The sequence below is a fragment of the Hippopotamus amphibius genome, chromosome 1 (assembly GCF_030028045.1).
Source record: "Hippopotamus amphibius kiboko isolate mHipAmp2 chromosome 1, mHipAmp2.hap2, whole genome shotgun sequence".
In the NCBI taxonomy this organism is placed as follows: Eukaryota; Metazoa; Chordata; class Mammalia; order Artiodactyla; family Hippopotamidae; genus Hippopotamus; species Hippopotamus amphibius.
The window spans coordinates 674,017-695,680 of NC_080186.1; the positions used below are offsets into that span (position 1 = coordinate 674,017).

Sequence of the window (21,664 nt, forward strand, 5' to 3'; positions counted from 1 at the left end):
TCCCTCATGTCAAACTGCTTTATTACATCTTAAATAACAGTACAGTTGAATATAGGATCTATCTTGCATCCAGCTTCCTTGCAGTACACTGACTTTAAAATTAAATACAAAAGGTGAGGGACAGGGTGCAGAGAGCTCTACAGAGGCGCCGACGGGGGTGGAGGGTGGGGGGGGTGCCTGTCCCAGTCTCTGCGGGTCCAGGGCGCGGGCACACAGGATGGTGCACACACAGGATGGAGAAGCCGCTGCTGCCTCCACAGGAGAGCCTGCTGCGGGGAGGAGGCCGCGCCGTCCCAACGCCGCTGCTCAACGCTGGACGCGCACGAAACCAGGGACGTCTGCGTGTTAGAAAGATGGTCTGCCTCGGTGCAAAAGGCTGGTTCCACGGGAGAGCCAGGCCGCGAGGAATCCACAAAGGGAGGCCGGGGTCTCCATTCCCTGTACCACCCCCCCTCCCCCCACCCCGCAATCCAACAGCGGTCGTTTGGAACAGGACTTGTTTTTAAAGAAATAAAGGAAACAGTGAATTATCCCGCTAGGCGAGCATGTAGAGCCGCTAACTGCACGGCTTCCAATGCGATGCGTGTGCACAGAGGAGCAACGGTTACAACTTTAAAGAGGTTATTTCTTAAAAGAAAAAGAACATCTAAGGACTGAGTCCTGTATGCACTTTTGAGCATTTCTACAGCATGCGATTCTAAGAGTAAACCCACCCGATATGGCAAACGATCAAATTTTTTAAAATTTAACTTAGAAAGTTTGAGATCATTATTTTCAAAACATTGATTTGTACATTGTTTCATACACAAGTAAGGGACTGACTATCCAAGCACAGGACGGGCGCCTCTCTGGAGAACGGAGGCTCCTGACGGCAGGGGTGGGGCACAGGGTAGTGTCGCGCTGTTGTACAGACTTCCCTCCTTCACAAGGAGACCAGGGTGAGATCAGAAAGTGAACTGAGATGGCAGAGAGGGCGGGCCAGGGGCTCGGCCGCGTGCGCTGGTCATCCACGGCGCGGGCGCGGGTCCCCGCCTTCTCAGCGGCATCCTTCTATGCCGTGTGCACACAACAAGCATGTGACACGAGACGAAAAGTAAAAAAACTAGGGACTAAATTTACATCATCAACAATTTCAGAGAGGCTGCACTAGACCCTCTTTCTCTGTTTAACTACTGAACAGAAAGGAATATATTTTAAGAAGGAAAGATGAGTGTTTCCAAAATTCTGTTACGAATGCAATCTGAAATTTAGAATCAATTACAAGATGAAGTCCTCAACTTGTTCTGCATGAACATCACAGAACAGGATCACGGATCTAGAATTCAAATAGTAAAAAGGTGTGTCTGTCTCACAATTACACTCAGGTTTACCTTCTGGTTAACATTTTTATTATAGTATTTCCTTTTAAATTCATTCAAGACAAAAAATAAAAAAGAAAAGAAATAAAGAAAAAAGAAAACAAAGACAATGGTCCCGGAAGGAATGCACGATTTGTTTTCGTTTACAGCACAGAGATTCTTCTCTTAATGGGAATTGTGCTCTTGGTTTCAGCAATAAGTGAAGGGAAAAGGTCTTGCCCTTTTGAAGTTCTGAGGGGTGCAGGGCGTCCGCGTTAGTAGGGGTGGATTGGAAATGCTATCACTGTAACGCTCCAAGGTTGGAATGGTCTTCCAGTCACCGCGGCGTCCACCTGCTGCTTTAAACAGAGTTTAGAGAAACGTGAAGAGAAACGGAACACCCCGGTGCAGGTGGACAACCGCCGGGATGGCCGCACCCGCGCGCGGCGGAGAGCACAGGACGAGCTCCAGGCCGACGCCAGCGCTCGCTTGCCGCACCCAAATTCACCCAGAGCCCCAGCCCGTGGGAGACGCGGAGAGCTGCACGCGGGGAAGGGCGCGGGGCTGCTCCCTCACCTGTCGGTGTTAGTTCCAGATCTTGAGGAAGCTGTCCCAGGACCCCGTCGCCACGGCCATCCCGTCATCAGTCACCCCCAGGCAGCTGACACGGTTGTCGTGCCCAGCCAAGACCCCTGGGAGCAGACGACAGCACAGTCACCCCCAGAAGCAGACCCAGAAGCCCCCAAGGTTCAGTCCCCGTCAGGCCTCTGTGGCGAGGAAAAGACACCAGGAAGGAGAGGAAGACTGGTCAAGTGGGAGCTAAACAGAAGCCCATGCCCACTCCTGTCCGAGGCGAGGAGAGGCCAGCGCGCTCCTCGCCCGTGGTGCACGTGCCCACAGCCGCGGGAGAACCTGGCAACAGGTCTGTCACCAACACAGCACGACGACAAGCAACACGCACGCCGGGAGGGCGCGCACTCGACAGTCCAGGGCCTCCTGCACCGACTCCTGATGGTAAAGAGTGCAGATAAAAAACGGACCAGGAAGCACAACAGAAACAGAGCGCAAGAGTGAAGGCCCCGGGCAGTTCTTCATTTGTTCGTGACGCCCGGGGCCTGCAGCAGGGCAAAGAACACAGAAGGCCGGGTGCAGACGCCGAGGGAGGGCCTTCGGGACACCACACAGGGACACCCGCCTGCCCCGATGGGGTTGTCCCGTCGACACTCAGGCATCAGCGCTCGGATGACCATCAACCAGAATGTTCCACGTGTTTCCAGAGGCCACTGAGGCCTCCTCTCAGAGGGCCCCGCGCACCTCCTGCCCTCCTGAGGGTCAGCAGGCACTGGGGGCACCCCGGGGGCACGGGGGAGGCAAGAGGCCTCGACCAGCGCGGGAAGCCAGGGCCCACAGCCCCGCTCCCTGCCCTTCCCTCCTCCGGCACCGAGACACCGCGTGAGCATCCATTCATGCACCCAAGTGCCCGTCTTCAGCACCGCAAGTGCTCATCTTTTGCACAACCTGACGACACACCTCATGCCTCCCTTTCACGTGTGAGCTCCAGTCTGTGCTTCCCGGGGGCCCCCTGCCCAAATCCGTGCTCCACCACGTACAAGGGGAGGGAGGCCGTGAAGACCGAGCAGCTGGCCTGTTCCTGCCCACCGTGGGCCACACAGCCAGGCGCCACCGGCCTGTCTCTCACCCCTCTGCCAGGCCACGCCACGGGCCCACGCCTCTCAGCGTACGTGTGTCCCGGCCGCGCTGGAGACACGGCGAGGCCGGCGCCTGCCTACCTGCCCTGTCGGCCTTGAGGGCGTCCCAGACGTTGCAGTTGAAGTCGTCGTACCCTGCGAGCAGGAGGCGCCCGCTCTTGGAGAAGGAGACGGAGGTGATGCCGCAGATGATGTTGTCGTGGGAGTAGGTCATGAGCTCCTGGTCCGCGCGGAGATCGAACAGCCTGCAGGTGGCGTCGTCCGAGCCGGTGGCAAACGCGTTGCCGTTGGGAAAGAACTGGAAAGAGAAAGCAAACCCAGACAGTCTGCAAATGCGCAGAAAGAAACACTGGAAACGTGGACCCGTGACCTGCCTGACAGCGCAGGGAGTGGGAGGAAGGGGGGATTGGGGGACGCAGATGTGCTCGTCCTCCCCAAGGAGCCACCTTCCCTTCACCATTCACCTTCCCAAGGGGGCAGCAGGAGCGTGGCCGTGACCAAGGGCCGGTCCCCGCAGGCCACCGGGCTAAACAGGCCCAGGGAGGACAGCCCCTCACGAGGCCAGGCCCGCCCGTCAGGGTGCCGGGGCCAGGACAGGCTCCCTCGACCACCATGCCCAGTGGGCCCGCACAGCCTGTTCCCTGAGGAGGGGAGGCCACATGACACAGTCACTGGTCACCCCCAGACCAGCACGCCGGGCCTCGAAAGGACAGATCAAGTCACAGCTGAGTCTCCCACAGGGACTTTTTGTCCATTCAACTGTATTTGCACAGAAAAGAGAGAACATCTAACCCTGAAAACATTTTCAAGTTTGACGACGACGCAGCCCGAGGCTCCCGAGGAGAACTCTAACTTGCTAACGGCCTGCGCAGGGCCCGACCCACACCTCGGACCCCAACTCACACAGATGGCGTTGATGTCGGACTCGTGGCCAGTGAAGGTCTGCCGGCACATCCCTTCTCGCACGTCCCAGAGTTTGGCTGAAGCATCACAAGCACCAGAGACGAACAGTCTGGTGTCCGGAGCGAGTGAAAGGCTCATGACGTCCCCGGTGTGTCCAGTGAACGTGGTCGTCTGCTGGCCGGTCTCGATGTCCCACAGGGCACTGGCGCAGAGCAACGACAGCAGTCACCCCACTTGCTCAGAAGGCCGGTCACGTGACAAACCATCCTTTAAACCCCCCAGGACTGCAATAAACGTCTGCACTTTACCTAAGACAAACCTAAACCCTGTAAACGTGACTTTATTTAGAAGGGTTGAAACAAAGCAGAGGAGCAAACGCAACCCAGGTGAGCGCACACCGACGGGCCACACGGTGACTGCAACCTGACTGAAATCCACAGCACCTCAAACACCGACAAAAGAGGGAGACTGCGTGCCCCTCAACAGGGACGCTCAGGGGCTGGGTCGCACGCTTGGGCTGCCGCACGACAGAAGACACACTCCGTGCTGCTTCCAGCTCTGTGCCCTCCAGGGTCCCCCCGGTTGGGATACAGAGACGATGGCCCGTAACTGGGGTCACTCTGCAGCGGCAGAGCGCAGCTCGGGGCCCGCAGCTGTCAGCTCGGGTGGCTACACGAGGGCCGTCGAAGGTGAGACGTCGCAGCGCCGCAAGGACAGCATATGCTGCTCCTGCGCTTCACCCCCGGAAGCAGCGGCACAGAAGCTGCTTGTTTCGTGTCGGCCTTGCAGGAAACCTGGCTCGGCCCGGCCTCTAAATCCAAGCCTGTGGGCCCACACTAGGGCCTGAGGGACGGCAGAAGGAAGCCACACCTTCCCAGAGGCTGAGAAACATCCTTCGTGAATGAAAAAGCTTTCGAAAATATTTTCTGACACAGAAATTCCTCCCCAACTGACAGTCCAGACATTATAAATCGTTGGTGAATCTATGCATATACAAGACAGGGCCCGGCCGGGGCGCCCCAGTCCTCCCGCGTGGCCTGCTGGCTCCTGGCCACCACGTCACATCTCAGAGGACCAGAAAATCCCACAAGGACAGTTCACGTCTAAGATGACTCAACTATCTGATGATTTAAAAAGAATGTGCTTTGGTGCCACAAGTGAAAACACTACAGAGTTTTACGTGTTCTTCTATCCATAAGTAAAGCGAAACTCTAAAAATTAAGAAGTTTGATGTAATTAACATGAAACCGTGACAGCTGCTGTTTTAAACGGTGCTCAGAGCCCCCAGCGGGGCAGGGCTCGCAGAGGAGAGGGACTGCGCACAGCCACACCCCCAGGGCTGCGCACGTCGCCTGGAAGGTGCAGCGTGCAGGGGGAGACAGAAAGGCGGGCATCTCACGGAAAACGGTAGTTTTAAAATCAGGTTTTAGTTGTTCAAAATTGAACGTAGAGCTTTAACCTCTACACAGAGCACCGTGAACTCGCCCATCCATCACCGCCCCCCGTGTCTGAAGCCCCTGGCCCTTTCCAGCTAAAACGGGCAGGTGGAGGACTTCCCTTTGTCCAGAGCTACGGGCCGTGGCGCGCGGCGGGAGGCGGCGCTGGGGCTCAGGTGCTCACCAGGTGGTGTCTCCAGAGCTGGTAACAATCTGATTGTCATCCAGAAAACGGCAGCAGGACAGGTAACCTGGAAAAGAGACCCACACAATGGCTCCAGCCTTCGACCCCCAACTCTACCAGCTTATAAACAGAAAAGCAACGTTGGCAGAGTGCCCCTGGCGGGCAGGCCCACAGCAAGGGGAGGCCAATGCCGTGTCCACCCCCCACCCCGCCGCCCGCCTCGTGTGCTGGAAAGAGAAGCCAAGCAGCACAGACCGCACACCCTGCCGGGCGAGAGCCGGAGCCTCAACGGGCCGCGCAGCTCTGTGCCTGGAGGACTGGACTCTGGGTGGGCGTGGGCACGGCGCCCCGTCCTCTCTGCCCTTCCAGACGTGTGGAGAAGAGCAGAGAGTGGAGGGTCTGCAGGGGCCAGAGCCAGAGATCAGGGTGTGGGGGCAGGTTTGTTTCCTACGGGACAAGTGCTACAGTCAGCACGTCAGTGTGGAAACAGCTGTCTCCCGAGCACCCCCACCCACCCCGGCGAACACCGGGAGGCGAGGCAGCGCCGCTGCTGAGGACGGACGCCCGGCCTGGACCAGCTTTTGGAATAAAAAACGGCCAAGCAAAGAAAATGCATTTTGCAAAGACCTACAAGTGATTTCTGCTGAATCAGCCCTGTTCACCATGACCTCTGCTCTGGTCTTAGTGTAACCGACCCCGAGAACTGCATGTGCAGGGCAAGCACGCCTGCCCCTGGAAGGCCCAGGGGGCGGTGGCAGAGCAGCCCTTGACCCCAGAGGGCTGGGGCTCTCGCCAGGGAGAGGCATGCCTGCCGGGTCTTCCCAGGCCACACCAGAGCCACGTGTGACGCTGTGTGAACCAGTAACATCAAAGACAAGATACACACAGAGCAGGCCCCCCAAAGGCTGCTGCTGTGGAAAGTGTAAGAACACTGGGAAGGCCAAGCATGTACCTAACACGTTACTGCACTGTCTTCCCACGAAAAACAGAGGGAGACGACAACTTCAAAATATCCACCATGTGCCTAGACAAGGCCCCGCAGTCAGGTGCTTCCTGGAGGCCACGTCACGTCCACAGCACACCTGGGACCACACGGGGCGCCCTCAGCTGCCCTGAGGGGCTCCTCCCAGGGCCCCAGGCTCTCTTTCTGCTGAGTCTCGGCTCCAGTTCCTCTCCGAGAACAGCACTTACTTCCTGGCACACCCTCCCCCTCGCTCGAGCCAGCCTTCCAGGAACCAGCCCTGGGACCCTCACACCTGCCACCACAGCACGAGCCCGTCTGCCTTGTGAGCACAGCAGCCAGGGAGGAGGTCATGGAGACCCTAGCACCACTGGGCCAGACAGGGGCACTCCTAGGGCAATGTCACAAAGAAACATGACCTCAAAGATGACCTCTGCCCCACCTCGTGCAGGCGCTGGTCCAGCCACGCAGAGCCCATGAGCCTCTTGCCCCAAGAACCAGAGGCTGGATGCCATGGCCTTGGCTCTCAAGCACCAACGACTCGCTCTGGCCTCTTTGGGGCCTCAGGGGATCAGCACATGTCAGCAGGCTGACCCCTGGGAACGAGACGGGCCGTGGGAAATGACCAAGTCTACAAACCACACATGGTACCTGGGCATCTTAAACACCGCTAAGACTCCAAGACGCGCAGATGAAGAAGAAGAGCCAGCCCGCTCACGGGCCCTGGGACACTGCGTGTAGGGAGCACTGGGGTGGCTCTCGTGTTTGTTTCCTAAGTTTCAAAATAGGCACAGTTGACTTGGACCAACACGGGGGTTGGAGTGCCGGCCTCCTCGGCCCTCGTGACCACAGCTCCTCGGCCTCCTTGGCCGGGGTCAGCCCACCTGAGCTCTGGTGCTGCATTTGTTGAAAATCCTCATGTGTAAGTGCACCCGTGCAGTTCAAACTCGTGTGTTCAAGGGTCAACCCTCTCCAAATATCACTTTGGGTGAGCGAGTGTGCAAGTGTGTGCAAGTGAGTGTGCGAGTGTGAGTGTGCGCGTGCGCGAGTGACAGACCCCAGCAGGAAGGGGGCTGCTGCCTTTCGAAAGCCCACAGAGGAGCAGTGAGAACAGGCCCTGACCACAGCAGGCACCCAGCGTGCGGGTGCCAAGGCCTCACGGAGACCACGGGACACGGGTGCACTGGGGACAGCCCGGCGCAGAGACAAGCTGGCGGCCGGCCAGAGGAGAGGAGGCGTGACGTGACGCAGGGCAGGCGCTCGGGGCAGGGACCGCACAGGAGGGAGGGGATGGTCTCAGGGCAGAGCGAGTCACGGGGCGGGAACCTGGGCCCGAGAGGCAGACACGGGAGGGCCGCAGACCCAGACAGCAAAGCCGAGGGCGGGTGCGCACGGCCGCGTGGCCGCTGCCCATGCCGCCCTGGACCAAGTGCTTCAGCCAAGGGAACTCGCCCCGAGAAGACGGCCGCGGGCCTGAGGAGTCCCTTCTCCACAAGGACAAGGTTATGGCCGCAGCGCGCACACTAGTGACACTACCGAAGCATCTGCCGTCAGGGGCACATCACCGCACCTTACGGCGGAACCTCTCCAGCTCCGTAGGACAGCACTGCAGTTCCGGATGGGATTATAAGTTAAAAACACAGAAGAAGAAAAGTTACTTTCCCAACGTTCTACGGTGAATCGTGTTGCCAGTCTTAAGCCCAGCCAGCACCCGGGGGAGGTGGGGGGCACCACCCGGGCTCAGCTGGGCTGGGCGGGGAGGGAAAGCCCGGCGGCGCGCAGGGGAGCGGAGGCTGGAGCAGAGGCGGCGTTCTCTGAGCAGTTCCGTGGAAAGGAAAGCCACAACTAGGTCACCTGACGGTCCGCAAGTGAGGAAATGCCAAGGACAGTCCCCCAAGACTAACCTAGAAACTGCTGATGCCCGAAGATGAGCTCACACAGAGCAGCAGGCCGGCGCATCCACCCGCCCGGGGGTCCGTGCGTCCTCTCAGGCCGGAGGCTGGGCGAGCCCGCCGCCACCCCCGGGGAGAGGCCTGCGACCCGCTGCAGCCTGGCTGGGAGGCGGGGTTTTCGCTGCCAGGCGCGGAGCCGGCAGCGCAGTCCACGAGGTCAGGACGTGAGCAGCTGGGACCCGAGTTGCCCAGACTGTGGCCACGAAAAGCCTAACATCCACGTCACGGTAACCAACTGCCAAAGAACAGAGGCCAGGGAGCAGCGCAGGGGCCCCCGAGCAGAGCCGCGGAGACGTCTTCCTCCCACAGCCAAGCCTGCAGGCGCCTGTCAGGAAAGCGGCAACCAACCGGCCAGGGGGCCTGTCCGCTGTGCTCACACGTGCCTTCAGCCCAGAGAGCAGGCACAACGAGAAAACCAAGTTTTAGCCACCGCGAGGGGTTCTGGCAGGAGGAGAGGCAGCCACGTCGCCCCCAGCAAAATGGCTGAACTCTTGACCACGGTGCTCTCCGAAAGGGGAAATGTGTCTGCACGGCGATGGGAGGGTGAGGAAAGGACAACTGGTTTTAGGGAATTACTAATTTCTCAAATATATAATCTAACGCCTTTGTAATTATTATTGTCACCGAAACAGCACTGGGAGAGTCTTACTCTACCTGTAACACACTCACAGCAGCTAGAAATGCCTTGTCTCGGTCTCTGTGAACCCGCTCCACTGACCACTCCCTGAGGGCGTCCTTTACTCCTAAGACAGGGACGAACGGGCAAAACACCAGGAGACAGCACACCACCTGACGTCCGCTGTCTCAAGTACCTCGAGTACCACCAGCGTTCCCAAAGCCTGGGTGGCCGACGCTCAACAGAGACGCTTCTGTCTGCCGCGTGTGGGCCGGCGCATTTTACGGAAACAACAGCATCTCAGCACGGGTCATCGAGAGCCTCGCGGCCGACGCTGAGCCCTCGCTCCACCAGGACCCTCCCAGGGCTCAGGGAGCCTGCTGAGACGAGCGCCGGGGCGGGGCGGGGGGGTGGTCGGGGGGTCGGGGGTCTGTGATGAGTTTCTAGGATTCTGGGATAACGTGTCCCAACCACGGCTTAACCAAGAGCTCTCATACGGAGGCTCAGAGAGACGCCTGAGTGACGGGCACGGCGCCGCTCCAGAGCGTCACCAGGCAGAGACAAGACACAGACCGCACGTCCCCAAGCCTGTGGGGCCCGCTCCCCGCTCACTCCTTCACCCCCGGACTAAAGGGAGGCTGTCTGAAGCTGTCAGAGTCTAACCTGCATTGGTGTGAAGCTGATTTATGCATCACGTCTGAAGAAAGTCATAAACACTCTTAAGAGGCCAAATGTTTACAAAAAACACCACCACTCAACTCCCAAGAAGTAAAATTTTATGATACATGAAGGAAACAAAATTTCTAAAACATTCTCCCTAATACTAGTTTTTTTTGTTTCAGCAAATTAAGTGTTAAAGAATTAAAAATATTTAATTAAAAATGAAGCTCAAACACTGCGTCTGACGATAAGAGACTGATACACAAAATGTGTTTCTAACGGCCGTGAGCGCATCAAGGCTGTAAGCAAAGTCGTTCAGGAACGTGCTCCCAGGACAGAAGCCCCAGCTCCCAAGGGCGGGGCTCAGAGAACGGGGGCGGCGGTTCCCACCCCTGGGAGCAACCCTCCCCCAGAAACACTACAAGTTCTGGACAAATACAAACACAGAAGCCCAAAAGCACCGGAAGCAGAGGCAGACACACTGAAGGGGAGCCTGCACTTGGCAGAAGAGAGAGGCCCCCGGGGGAGCACGCTCCCCGGGCTGTGCAGCCACCCGGCCACACCTCAGACGGCAGGTCTCTAGGCCCAACCTGCCTGAAGAGCCGATGAACAGGGTTCTGGGCAACCACGGCTGGAACGTGGAAGAAGAAAACCTAGAAAGGAGAAAGCCACAGAAGGCCCTGGAAAATCACGCACCTGCTCCCCCAACATCTGTCGGAACCACACAGGCAAGACTGCTGAGCCCCACGGGAGCGGGCGGCAGGGCTTCAGGAGAACAGTCTGCGCAGCACGACAGCCGCGAGGCCCGGGACACAAGGCAACGTCACGAGATGGACCAAGATGTGGGGAAATTTGTCGCCCACACTCAAGAGAAAAGGGCCACCAAGAGCAGCCTCAAGGGATCAGCTGCTGGAACGGGCAGGCGGGAAACTTAAAGGCAGCTCAGCTCTGGGAACGACGCTCAAGGACCCTCACACGCTCACAATAAATAAAGACAGGAAATCTCCGCAGAAAAATAAGAACTGTGTTTTAAAAAGCAAACAAATTCTAGAACGGAGGAGTAGAGCGTCTGACGTAAGCAGCGTGCTGGGCAGCCTTAACGACATACTGGAGGTGACAGACGTGACGAGCGCTGGAGGGCAGCTCCGGGGAGGCGGGAGACGGAAGAAACCAGAACAGGACCGGAGGAGCCCAAGGGGCCCCCTGGAGTACAGGAGGAGAGGAACGAAGGACAGAGAGTGGGCTTCTAGTATCTCCCCAATGTAGCGAAAGACAAAACGGTACACATTCAAGGTGCTAAAAGCACAATAAGCAAAGAAAATCACTCCAAGGCACATCACAAACTGTTACAAAAACAAAAATCTTTAAAGCGCTAGAAGAAAATAATACCAACCCAGAATTAAATATATCCAACAAAAATATTCTTCAAGAATGAAGGGTAATTGACATTTTCAGGTAAATGAGAATGGAGAGAATTCACCGCCGGGAGACCTGCACGACCTGCGAGAGACACGAAGGCGCGTGCGTGAGGCTGAAGGGAGCCCAGAAGGAAGCTCACGTCCCGAGGAGGAAGGACGGGCGCGGGGGGAGGGAAAGGACGCCTCAAACTTCTTCCGATGCCAAGACCGTTTAAAGAAAAAACCGTGACAATGTACCGTGGGGGCTGGTAAGACACGCAGATGCAATACCTACGGCAACGTCATAAGGCAGGAGGGAGGGCAGGAAACGGGCGTTTCTGGCTCCAGATTCTTGTACTTCATACAAATGGGTGCACTCTAACTCCGAGTACACCACAGAAAAGTGTGACCGTACACTGTAATCCCTACATAACCCCCAAGAGGTAACCAAAAAAGCCAACAGATAAAACGAGAAGAGAATTCTAAAAAATAAAGTCACCCAAAAGAAGGCAGGAAAGCACAGCACATCAGAAAGTGGAAGGCCAAAGCCCACGGCACCAACGACGCACGCAACAAAACGCAGCCTGTCCTATCGGAAAGGCAGCAGCACTCAGCGTGGACACAAAGAAAGGACCACTGTGCGCTGTCTCTACGCGACTCTTGGAGACACGTGAGCACAGTGAAGGGGAGGGAAACACGCCGTGCAGACGGTCGGTCTGAGAGGCCCGGCGTGGCAGCAGCAGCAGCGATAAAGCCGGCCTTCCGACAAAGACGGTCCTGAGAGAGAAAGGGGGTCTGTGCATCGGGGAGACGACAGGCACACACAGAAGCGCTCCTACTAACAGAGCTCAAAACCCACGAAGCAAAACCCCCCAGAGTGAAGGGAGAGAGAGAGAGATCCATCCCTGCCTCAGCAACGGACAGAAAGAAACTAAAGACACAGAAGATGGGACCAGCGTCAAAGTCCTGCTCTGATAAGCGCACTGAGAACCTGCCCCTCAGCCTGGACCCTGAGCACACGCGGTGCGGCATCAGATCACCTGCTCCACGGTAGTCTCCAGAAACGTGCAAAACTCAACCGGTACAACACATCTTCTCTGAACATAATGGCATTTAGTCAGAAATCAATAACAAGTTATCAAAAGGGTATTAAAAATATTTCCCACTGAATGATAATATAACTAGAGCCATGCTCAGAGAGTAATTTATAGCTTTAATCACTTATATTTGAAAAAGTAGGAAGATCTAAGTTTCTACCTTAAGAAGCTAGAAAGTTAAGAAGGAAGCAACCCCAAAGCAAACAGAAGGCAAAGTAACACACCACCCAACGCTCAGAGCTGGCCACGTCCAAGAGAACTCAGCCTGCAGGACTGCGCTCTGCTTGCTGTGCAACAGGAGAGCTCGTCCGTATGAAGTACGTTGAGAGATCAGTAAGGACGTATCAACATGTGGACAAATACATGTGTGTGCGCGCGCGCGCGTCTAGAGACGCACGTATGTACATGTATGTTTACACTAAGAGGCCCTGTGGAAAGGTGCTCAAGATGGAAGGCGGTTCAGAGGAGGCAGCAGGTGGAACCACATGATGTTAACATAAAAGAGAGCTGGCTGCCAGCTGTCACGGAGCAACCTGTGTTTCCAAGATCCTTGAAAACGGCACGCTACCATGACTTCCATCTGAAAGCTTCTTACTGGTAAAGGTGTCTCGAAGCCTGTGTTTGATTTCACTTTCAGAGTATCTCTGGTCATGACTGTAGCCAATCTTGTTACACAATGACTAAGACGAGGTGAGGACCCACCACATGTACCCCACGCGAGGCACACACGTGCACAGCTCTGCGGCTCCGGACGAGAACGGTACCTGTGTGTCCAGCCAGCTCACGGCTCACACGGACGTTCCCTTCACGAGTCTTCAGATTGTAAATGGAGCAAATGTTATCCAGGCCACCGCAAGCCACATAGTTCCCAGAAGGGGCATATGCACATGTCATGACCCACGAGGAACGCAGAGGGATGGCATGGACCTGAAGGACAGAACACACGTGACGCAAGCACACTCAAGGTCAAAAGCATTAACGACCAACGCTATGATCCTACTTCTTAGTCTTCGACTTTCACTGCACAGGAGGTGACACAGCAAAACAATGGCCAAAATTATTTTGAAAACATTTTATATGTGTGGCCAGTCAGATAAAGTAATAATTTCATGAGAAAGCCACTGCTGTACACCAGTTTAGTACAGAGTTTTGTTTTAACTACTTATTTATCTTGGCCACACCGTGTAGCTTGTTCCCCAGCCAGTCAGGACTGAACCTGGGCCCTCAGTCCTAACCACTAGACTGCCAGGGAATTCCCAAATGTAATTTTATTGAAGTCATAACTTACAGTTAGGTAGGCACTTCAGTAATAGCAGCGTGGCCTCTGAATCAAAATTACACATTAAGAGGAAAACATTTCACTGGCCTCTCAAAATGGCTATACAATTCACTTACAAAATAAAAGTATTTTTAGTAAAGTCACCAAACTAGACATTACTGTAATTAACCCTACCACACACCTTTGAGATAGATTTGTTGTAAGTACTGGATTCTTTATACACATTTGGTATTCTCCAGTAAAATGCAACTGAACGTTGTTCCTTACACACGTTTAGAACAATGACAGTACTTTTTTCATTCAATGTGATACAACCTTGGCTTAAACTTTTAAAATAATTTAATTCTTATTTCAAAGTATAATATCTTTCAGATTATTTCATATAAAAACTGGTAACTAAACGAAAAGGTATATTTCTGTATTTTTAAATAAAACATGAAATTTCCCAGACTGAGCTAAAATTGGACTCCAGGTTCCTAGAAACACGGAGACGGCACTCCCCTCACCTGCTCTGTCAAGATGACAGACCCAGCACCACTGTACTGGCCCAGCTGCACTGGTGATGCGTGCCGGCCATGCGACTGGGCTTCCACGTGCCCCGTGTGACTTCACACTAAACACGAAACTCCCTGTGCTCCCCCCACCTCCTGCTACACGTTTTACATGAGTGAACCCAGCGTTTAAACACCCGCCCTTCCCAGGTCAGTTTGCAGCCCCTACCTTGTTTGTGGTGTAGCTATCCCAGATGATAAGTTTACCATCCTGTGAGGCACTAACTAGAAGCCTGGAGAAAAAAGACAAAAGCAAACCATCAATACCACAGCAACACGGGTGCCCAAAGACAAGGATGAACACACAACGCGAGTGACGTGTGACATCCTTCAATGCTGCATGTGCTTGAGACAAAGCACACTTATCTATAAGCCAAAAAAATTTTTTTAATTCTAATTGTTAGACCAACTCTGAAAGCATGAAAAGAAAATATTCGCAGAGATGACAGTTTGGGTTCAATGGTGCTCGTCTTTAGGTGCAGACCCGGCCACAGCCCCTCTGCTGCTCAGGTAAGACAAGCTGGTTTCCTAGAACTGCTTCCATTTGGTTTCTGTTCACCATAAATCAGATTTGAGACCTACAGCTCTCTCATGGGTCAAAGTGGTAGAAAACATTTAGTATATAATTTTCTGTTCCATCCTGATATACAGAAAGCCTGAATATAAAGGACTAATAAGTTTTTAGATATTCAAAATTTATGAGACATTTCTCACCAAAAATACCCCATGAAAATTTCCCAGACTGAGCCAAAATGGGACTCCAAGTTGCCTAGAAACATTAAGCAGGTACTCCCTCTCCATCTGCTTGGCAAAGAGATGGCACTCTGAAGCACAAATGCGCTGCCCCCACAGAAGAGGCCAGTGGCTGCCATGAGCGTCTGTGTGGCAGCTCTCGTGCTCTGGTCACGGGAGCTGTTTGGGGTTGGGATCTGTGTGCTGAAAAGGTGCCTTCTCTGTACTTGCAGAAAAAAGACAGGAAACTTCAAAAGGAACGCATGACTAATGGGCAAAGGAATTTCAAGTGGGAATAAATTCTGGGAACCACAGCTACTCATAAGATATCCTAAGGAACTCCGCTCTATAGACGGTGCTGTTTTCTAGGAATGGTGAGAAGGCTCTCCCCCAACCCCATGCAGAGATACCTGTCACGGGGTACATCACAGGGCGTTTGTACCTTAGAGATTTTATCAAAACACAGGTCTCAACCATTTCAGCCACAAACAAATCTGGCTTCTTGAACCAATCAAAGCCTGGAGATGAAGTCACGCGTGTCTGACGACGGACGCGCTGCATCAAGCTCTAGGTTTTGCCACACAAGAGCCCCGCACAGGGGCCAGCGGTGCACGTGGCAGGGAGCAAACATGCTCCCCGCACCGCGTGACAAAACCGGTCCCAGAACCGAACTACGTGCGGGCTTCAATCCCATTATTTTTCAGATGCAATTTCTTAACCCAAATCCCTGCATGGAAGTGCCGTTATACACATATTAGGCACTTGAAAGACCCCACATATGCAACCAGGGTCCCTCTGTGGCTCTATTTCTGCTGGGCTTTGGATGGAACATCAGAGCTGATGGAAAGAAGCTCATCCCCCAGGAGGGTCACCTCTGGAGAGTCTCGTGGTCAGAAAGCTTAATATCTGCTGACGCGCCCAGGGCTAGAGAGACATGAAGCAGCCCCTGATCCTCCAGAAGGTGAGAGGAGACACACCCCTAATCCCCTGCAGGACTACCGCTGGAGACCTGGGTCCCTCCTGCCTCCTGCAGCTTTCAGTTCCCTCGAGGCGCCACCCACCCAGAACACTGAGGGAAGAGCGAGGGGGAGGCCCGAGGCTCCAGGACACTGAAAATAGAGGTCAAATAGAGGTCCAGCTCCAAAGGCCTCAGGCCCTTTGCTTATTCCAAGGAGGGAGGGCTCTCAAGCCTAGTGGGCTTAGTGGGTTTCGCTCTCAATAACAACACTTCGGCAGACTTCAAAAAGGGGAGAAGTTTAACATTAATTCAGGTGACTGAAAGAGACTCTCAAATGTTATTAAAAAGTAGACTTTAGGTATAAAAAATATATTACAATGTTTACATTCATGTTTACAACATGCTTACAACTGACAAACATAAACACATACATAACATGTACCGACACATGCGTATACACAAAGCTCACTGTGGGCATCTCTGTGGCTGTAAAACACGAACTGTTAATTAGTTCATGTAACAGTTTGAGAGCATCCAAGAATTATACAAACATGATCAAATAACTGGCATTCCCAAATTACAGCCTTGAGTCATGAAAAGAGGTTGTAAAATAACCTTTGTTTATGAAGATGCCTTAAGCAAAATGTATACCCAAAATAAAAATAAACTTTTTTTGGACTTTCAAGAGGCAAAATTTTACCTCCCCAGAAAACACAGCTATCTAGAAAGGAAAAAAAAAAGTCTCTGAAGGGCTCTGGATAGCAAAGGTCCTCCTTGGTATCATTTTTTGTTTTCCTTGTTTATGATTGTAAGATAAAACCCTCATAAAAGTGCATCATAAAAATAACTGTCGTTTGAAGAACAGCTAAACAACAGATGCCCAGGTATCCACTACACTGCCCGAGAAAGAGAACGAGACCCACGCCTTCCCCAGCAGCCCCTCCTGGGTCCCCGCGTCACCCCTTGCTCTAGGGGTGACCACGACCCAGAACGCGGAGCTGCGTATTCCTGCCCTTGCGCTTGCCCCTCCGACCACAGAGCTTTCAGGTCACAGCTCGTGTCTCACCAGAGGGAACGCAAAACCTGGAGGCGGCGACTGGGATGCCGGCGAGACCTGGTGCTGCCGCCCCCTGCATCCCGAGCCCCCTCCTCATCACCTCGGCTCTGGCCACACACCTGCCTCAGTTCCCTGAATGCAACTCTTGGTCACCTCTCAGGGCACAAGCGACACATCACTATCCATCCAACGTCCTGTCTAATCGGACACTGATGTTCCCACCAATGGAGGGAAGACCCCCAAAGTCAGATACTATCGGTTACCATCTACTTTTGATAATAAATTCTAAGGTGGATTGACTAGTAAGGGCATTTTTCGTTTTTACGTTTTTATTTTTTTTGATTACCGCCATCATTAAAATAATCTAAGTTAGCTCTCATCTGCATGCGGAATTATACAGGATACTGTACAGAACAAACGAAAAATAGAATCTGTTGTTCTGTAGCCGCTGACGCTCTAAAGCAGACAATTTCACGAATAAAGGAAAAAAAACCAAAAGCAGAAAATTATTTTCCGACAATTAAACATGAAAAAAATGCTCCTCTAAGAAAAGCATCTGAAGTACCATCATTGAAAGAACATGGTACAGTCACAAAGTCACCCAGCGTTTTATACTTAATTATTTGGGTGGAAAAGTGGAGAAAGACTCCCCAGTCGCCTCTGGAAGAGGGACAGAAGAGAGCTGAATGGATTTCACGTCAATGCTGCTGCAAGTCAAGGGAAACAGGGTGCAGCAGGGGGGAGGACAGGACCCGGAGAGCGACGGAGAAGAGCCACCTAGAATGCGGGCAGCACTCAGGGCAGGAAGAATGAGAGGCTAGAAGAAAAGGGGGTGGGCAGACGGGCGGGGAGAGGCGGTGACAGCTAGTCAGACTCACGCGGGAACCTTGGGACACACGCGTCGCTGGTCTAACCCTCCCGACACCGCATGGAGTGGCTTCTGATCTCTGAGCCGGGCCCCGAAACCAGGAGAGGCTGTGGCCAAGAGGCCACGAGGAGCAGGCTGGAAAGAAGGGCAGCCACAGCACAGAGAGGACAGGTCAGCTCCCCAAGGTGACACGGGCGCTGAGCTGTGCAGCCAGAGGGACAAAGAGGCGGGGACGGTGGTGGAGAGGTGACGGCACGCGGTTGGCCAAGGCGGGCACACGGACGGAGCTCGGGCGCCTGCCGCTGCTGCCCTGGTCTGCTCGCACCTCTGACACAAATGCCTGATTTTTTCTCTACAAACCACAGCCACGTGAGTTCAGGTGCCCAGCCCCCCGCCCCGCACATGCCCGGCGCCGCGCCTGCTTGCGCCCCGCACACCTGGAATCCGTGCCCCAGTGCATGGCGTAGATCTTGGCCAAGTGCCCCCTCAGCGTCCGCCTGGTGCGCATCTGGATTCTCCCCACGGGGTCGATGTTGTTTGTGATCTTAAAAACAAAAGTTACTGCGATTAGCACCATGTGACACCTGCGCTCCCCCAGGGCTCCTCTCCCTCACACCCACCCCACTCGGGGGCCCCACTGCCCTAGCCTCCCCGCCACACGCTGTCGTCTCCCTAACTGGCCACCCAGCCCAGCTCCTCCTGCCTCCACCAGTGCCTCGAAGGCTGCTCTTCCCCCGGATCACAGCCTCATCCGCCTGCATCACAACCTAACACCGGCCCCAGGCTCACAGGCCGTCCCAAGCCCAGGCCGTGCGCTGAGCTGGACGGCGGCGGCATCTAGCCTGCGCTCTGTCGCTCGGGGCACAGCACTGTACACGCACTCCTCCTGCGCGCCGCAACATATGAAACCTGCCGCTGACGACTCTGGGTGGACTAACGGAGCACCCGCACCACCACGACGGGTTTTAAAAAAAAGTACAATCCAAAGAGCACCTGAGACTCAAAACGCAGGTGATCCTATGCCGTCTAACTTTTCTTTAACGTATCGTTTAACCCCAATTAAATAACATCTCTTACAGCAGGGAGACACCGTGAGAAACTTCATCACACTCAAGAGCAAGAGGAATATAATTTTGCTTTCAGGTTTCTGTTCAGTTCTTCAGACAAAAAGTTTTTTTCAATGAGGTGAAATTCACCATTTGAAAGCATATAGCTCAGCAACATTTAGTATGTTCACAACGCCGTGCGCCTGTCACTGGTACCCAGTTCCAGAACGTTTTCACCCCCCCAGGGGAACCCCCCGTCCATTAAGCAGCTGCTCCCACAGCCGCCTCCCCAGCCCTCGGCAACCATGAATCTGTCTTCTGTCTCGACGGGGTCACCCGTCTGGACATTTCATATACATGGAATCACACAACAGGTGACCTCCTTTCGCTGAGCACTACGTCCTAAGGTCCATCCCTCCTACGGCTGAGTACGTCCCACCACGTGGACAGGCCACCCTCTGTCCCCGCGCCGTCCACCGGCAGCCACCGGCTGCTGAGAACCGTGCCGCGTGAGCGCCAGCCCTCAGCTCCTCTGGGTGTGTAACTAGGGCGGCAATGCTGGCTCACAACTTGTTCCACTTTCTGAGAGTCTGCCGTACTGCACTTCGGAAATCGAAGTTCTGAGGCAGATCCTGTTAGGGAGAGGAACTTCAAAATATCCATAGTGAGGCTGCAGTAACATTTACAACTCTGATCTCTGTAAGAGGACATAATTATTTGAGGCTTGAGAGATTTGTTTTCCTTCCAAAAGCCCACCATGGCCTATACCTAGCGTGACCATGAGCACCCCTCGAGCAGGGCCCCACCCTGTGCACAGGAGGGCATCAGAACAGCTCCTTCTGGAGGCCCCACATGTGGGCACCACAAGCACCAACCTCTCAGCCAGGCCAGTGACTCTGCGCAAACTGTTCTTACCTGAGAGAGAGTTGCGTCTGCACACGCTTTTCTAGCATCCTAGGAAACGACATGACAAAGGGGACATTAGTGCTGTTTCAGATACAGTCACTCCTAGGTCCTTGCTCCGCAGCCTCAGAGACCCTCCACCAGGATGCGAGAGCATGGACCCCTCCCCTGCCCCCTCCCTGTATACCCCACACCCAGAGCACCCCGAGCAGAGCGCCAGCAACACGCGAGTATGTCCCCGCCTGCAGCCCGCCCCGCCTAGGCTGGCGCTGCCTCCTCTCCTGCCACTTGCCGCAGACCTGCACGTGCGCCTCACTCTTCCTGCTACAGCCCAGGAGCCGTGGGGCCCACAGGGGCAACGTCTGCAAAGCGCTGAACGCTGGCCCAGAGCACTCTTCTCCTAGAGCGTGTTCACTAAGGGCTCTGTTTTCAAGCCAAACCATCGCTGATGCTAACCTCTACAGAAAAGACCAAGGATCTGGGGTCAAGACAAGCAAATTCAGGTAAGACTTCCTGGCCATTTGCAACCTGTTATCTGTTATCTATAAAACGACCTTGGGAAGCAGATAAGAACTATATAGGGACATCACTCAAGCTGATTAAAACGTTCTCATCGTTCCTAAGTGATCCAAGTTACTAGAAAATAAATCTTGAAATCTCAAATGAGCGTATATATTTTTACAAATAGAAAGCCATACATTATGAAAGAAAATGAGACAATAGCTTTAAAAGGGTTAAAATTTTGAGTGGAGGGGTGGGGCCTTGAAAAATTGTTTTCGTGTAGAAATAATTTCAAGGAAATTATGACAATTTCTAATAAAAAAAGTTGCCATTATGTAGTCATCTGACCACCTGCTTTCACTGACACATCTGAATGCTCACGTAGGAGGAGTCCAGGAGACTGTTCTCCAGGGGCAAACTGCCTCACTGCCAATTATTTTTACTTCATGAAGCTGGTGGTAGTATTTAGCGACCCAGAACATGGAAATATACTCAAAGAGTTTGTTATTATAAATGTATCAAATAGCTAGATTACAAATTCAACTTAAATTATCCTATTAGAAGCTATTCTGCTTAGTTAATTCTGCTTATTTAATTATATAATTAAAACACAAAAACTATTTAATCAGGTATTTCTGTTCCAGCACCTAAATTTGGGGTCAAGCCCAAGTGGAGGGGAGACCCAGAGCAGCAGGTCTTCCTCAGTGAGTCCATCTGTTACTCGTGGAGTTCAGTGTTTACTTCTGAATACCCTTCTTACTGATATTATACATGGCTTTAAATTTTAAGAAAGAATAACAAGAATTTATTTTTTTTTTATTTTTGCAGGATCTTAGTTCCTGAACCAGGGATTGAACCTGGGCCACCGCAGTGAAAGCGCCGAGTCCCAACCACTGGACCGCCTGGGAAGTCCCTAAAAATAATTTTTTAAATGTAAAAAATAAACCATGGGACTTAAGCAGCCCCAGTTAGTGTCCGGAGATTCAAGGGGATTTTGTAATGTCCAAAGCAGACTGTGGTGACACGACAGAGAAGAGAAAAACCACTGTAAAAACTCAACACAGGGAACTCTAATTCGGTCTTCATTTTAGCCCACAAGTGCTTATGTAAATGAGTGCAGCTTTCCTCAGAGCAAGCATCTTCAATTTCCAGCACTTGTAGGAAGAAGTCTTCTAATGGAAACCATTTCTGCAACTGCTTCATAAAGAAAGAAGTCTTCCACATTTTTTAGATTAATTTCCAATTTAACAGCCTGGTGCTGTGTTCACGATGGCTTCTGATTTAGCCAAGGCTCCGGTCGTGTCTGTGCCGAGTCACCAAGAGCAGCAGGGCCCTTCCTGCCCTCACCCAGAGGAGCACATCCTGACCCTCAGTTAATCAGGCCTTATCCTGGCTGGACGTCCGTCCAGCACAGGACAGAGAGCACACGGCCAGGCCCATCCCACTCGGGCCGCACCAACCACCCTGGCCCCGCTGCCACTGGACAGAAGCGCCCGCACGCGCTTTGGTCCGTCCTG

The 21,664-nt window shown here is 53.6% G+C and overlaps 1 protein-coding gene across 5 annotated transcripts in view; it reads right to left on the bottom strand.

Moving 5' to 3' along the window:
- Positions 1 to 21,664, bottom strand: part of GNB1 (G protein subunit beta 1) — a 78,525-nt gene continuing 56,861 nt past the window's right edge. For 4 of the 5 annotated variants that reach the window (XM_057750155.1, XM_057750123.1, XM_057750145.1 and 1 more), the window contains 9 exons: positions 19,659 to 19,697; positions 18,135 to 18,241; positions 14,252 to 14,315; positions 13,017 to 13,179; positions 5,570 to 5,636; positions 3,950 to 4,151; positions 3,128 to 3,344; positions 1,914 to 2,029; positions 1 to 1,693 (listed from right to left, as the gene is read on the bottom strand). In XM_057750155.1, the coding sequence (XP_057606138.1) occupies positions 1,923 to 2,029; positions 3,128 to 3,344; positions 3,950 to 4,151; positions 5,570 to 5,636; positions 13,017 to 13,179; positions 14,252 to 14,315; positions 18,135 to 18,241; positions 19,659 to 19,697 (966 nt within the window). In that variant the 3' untranslated portion in view covers positions 1 to 1,693; positions 1,914 to 1,922. Of the gene's footprint in view, positions 1,697 to 1,913; positions 2,030 to 3,127; positions 3,345 to 3,949; positions 4,152 to 5,569; positions 5,637 to 13,016; positions 13,180 to 14,251; positions 14,316 to 18,134; positions 18,242 to 19,658; positions 19,698 to 21,664 lie in introns of all 5 variants that reach the window. The other variant, XM_057750130.1, reaches the window with a different exon arrangement.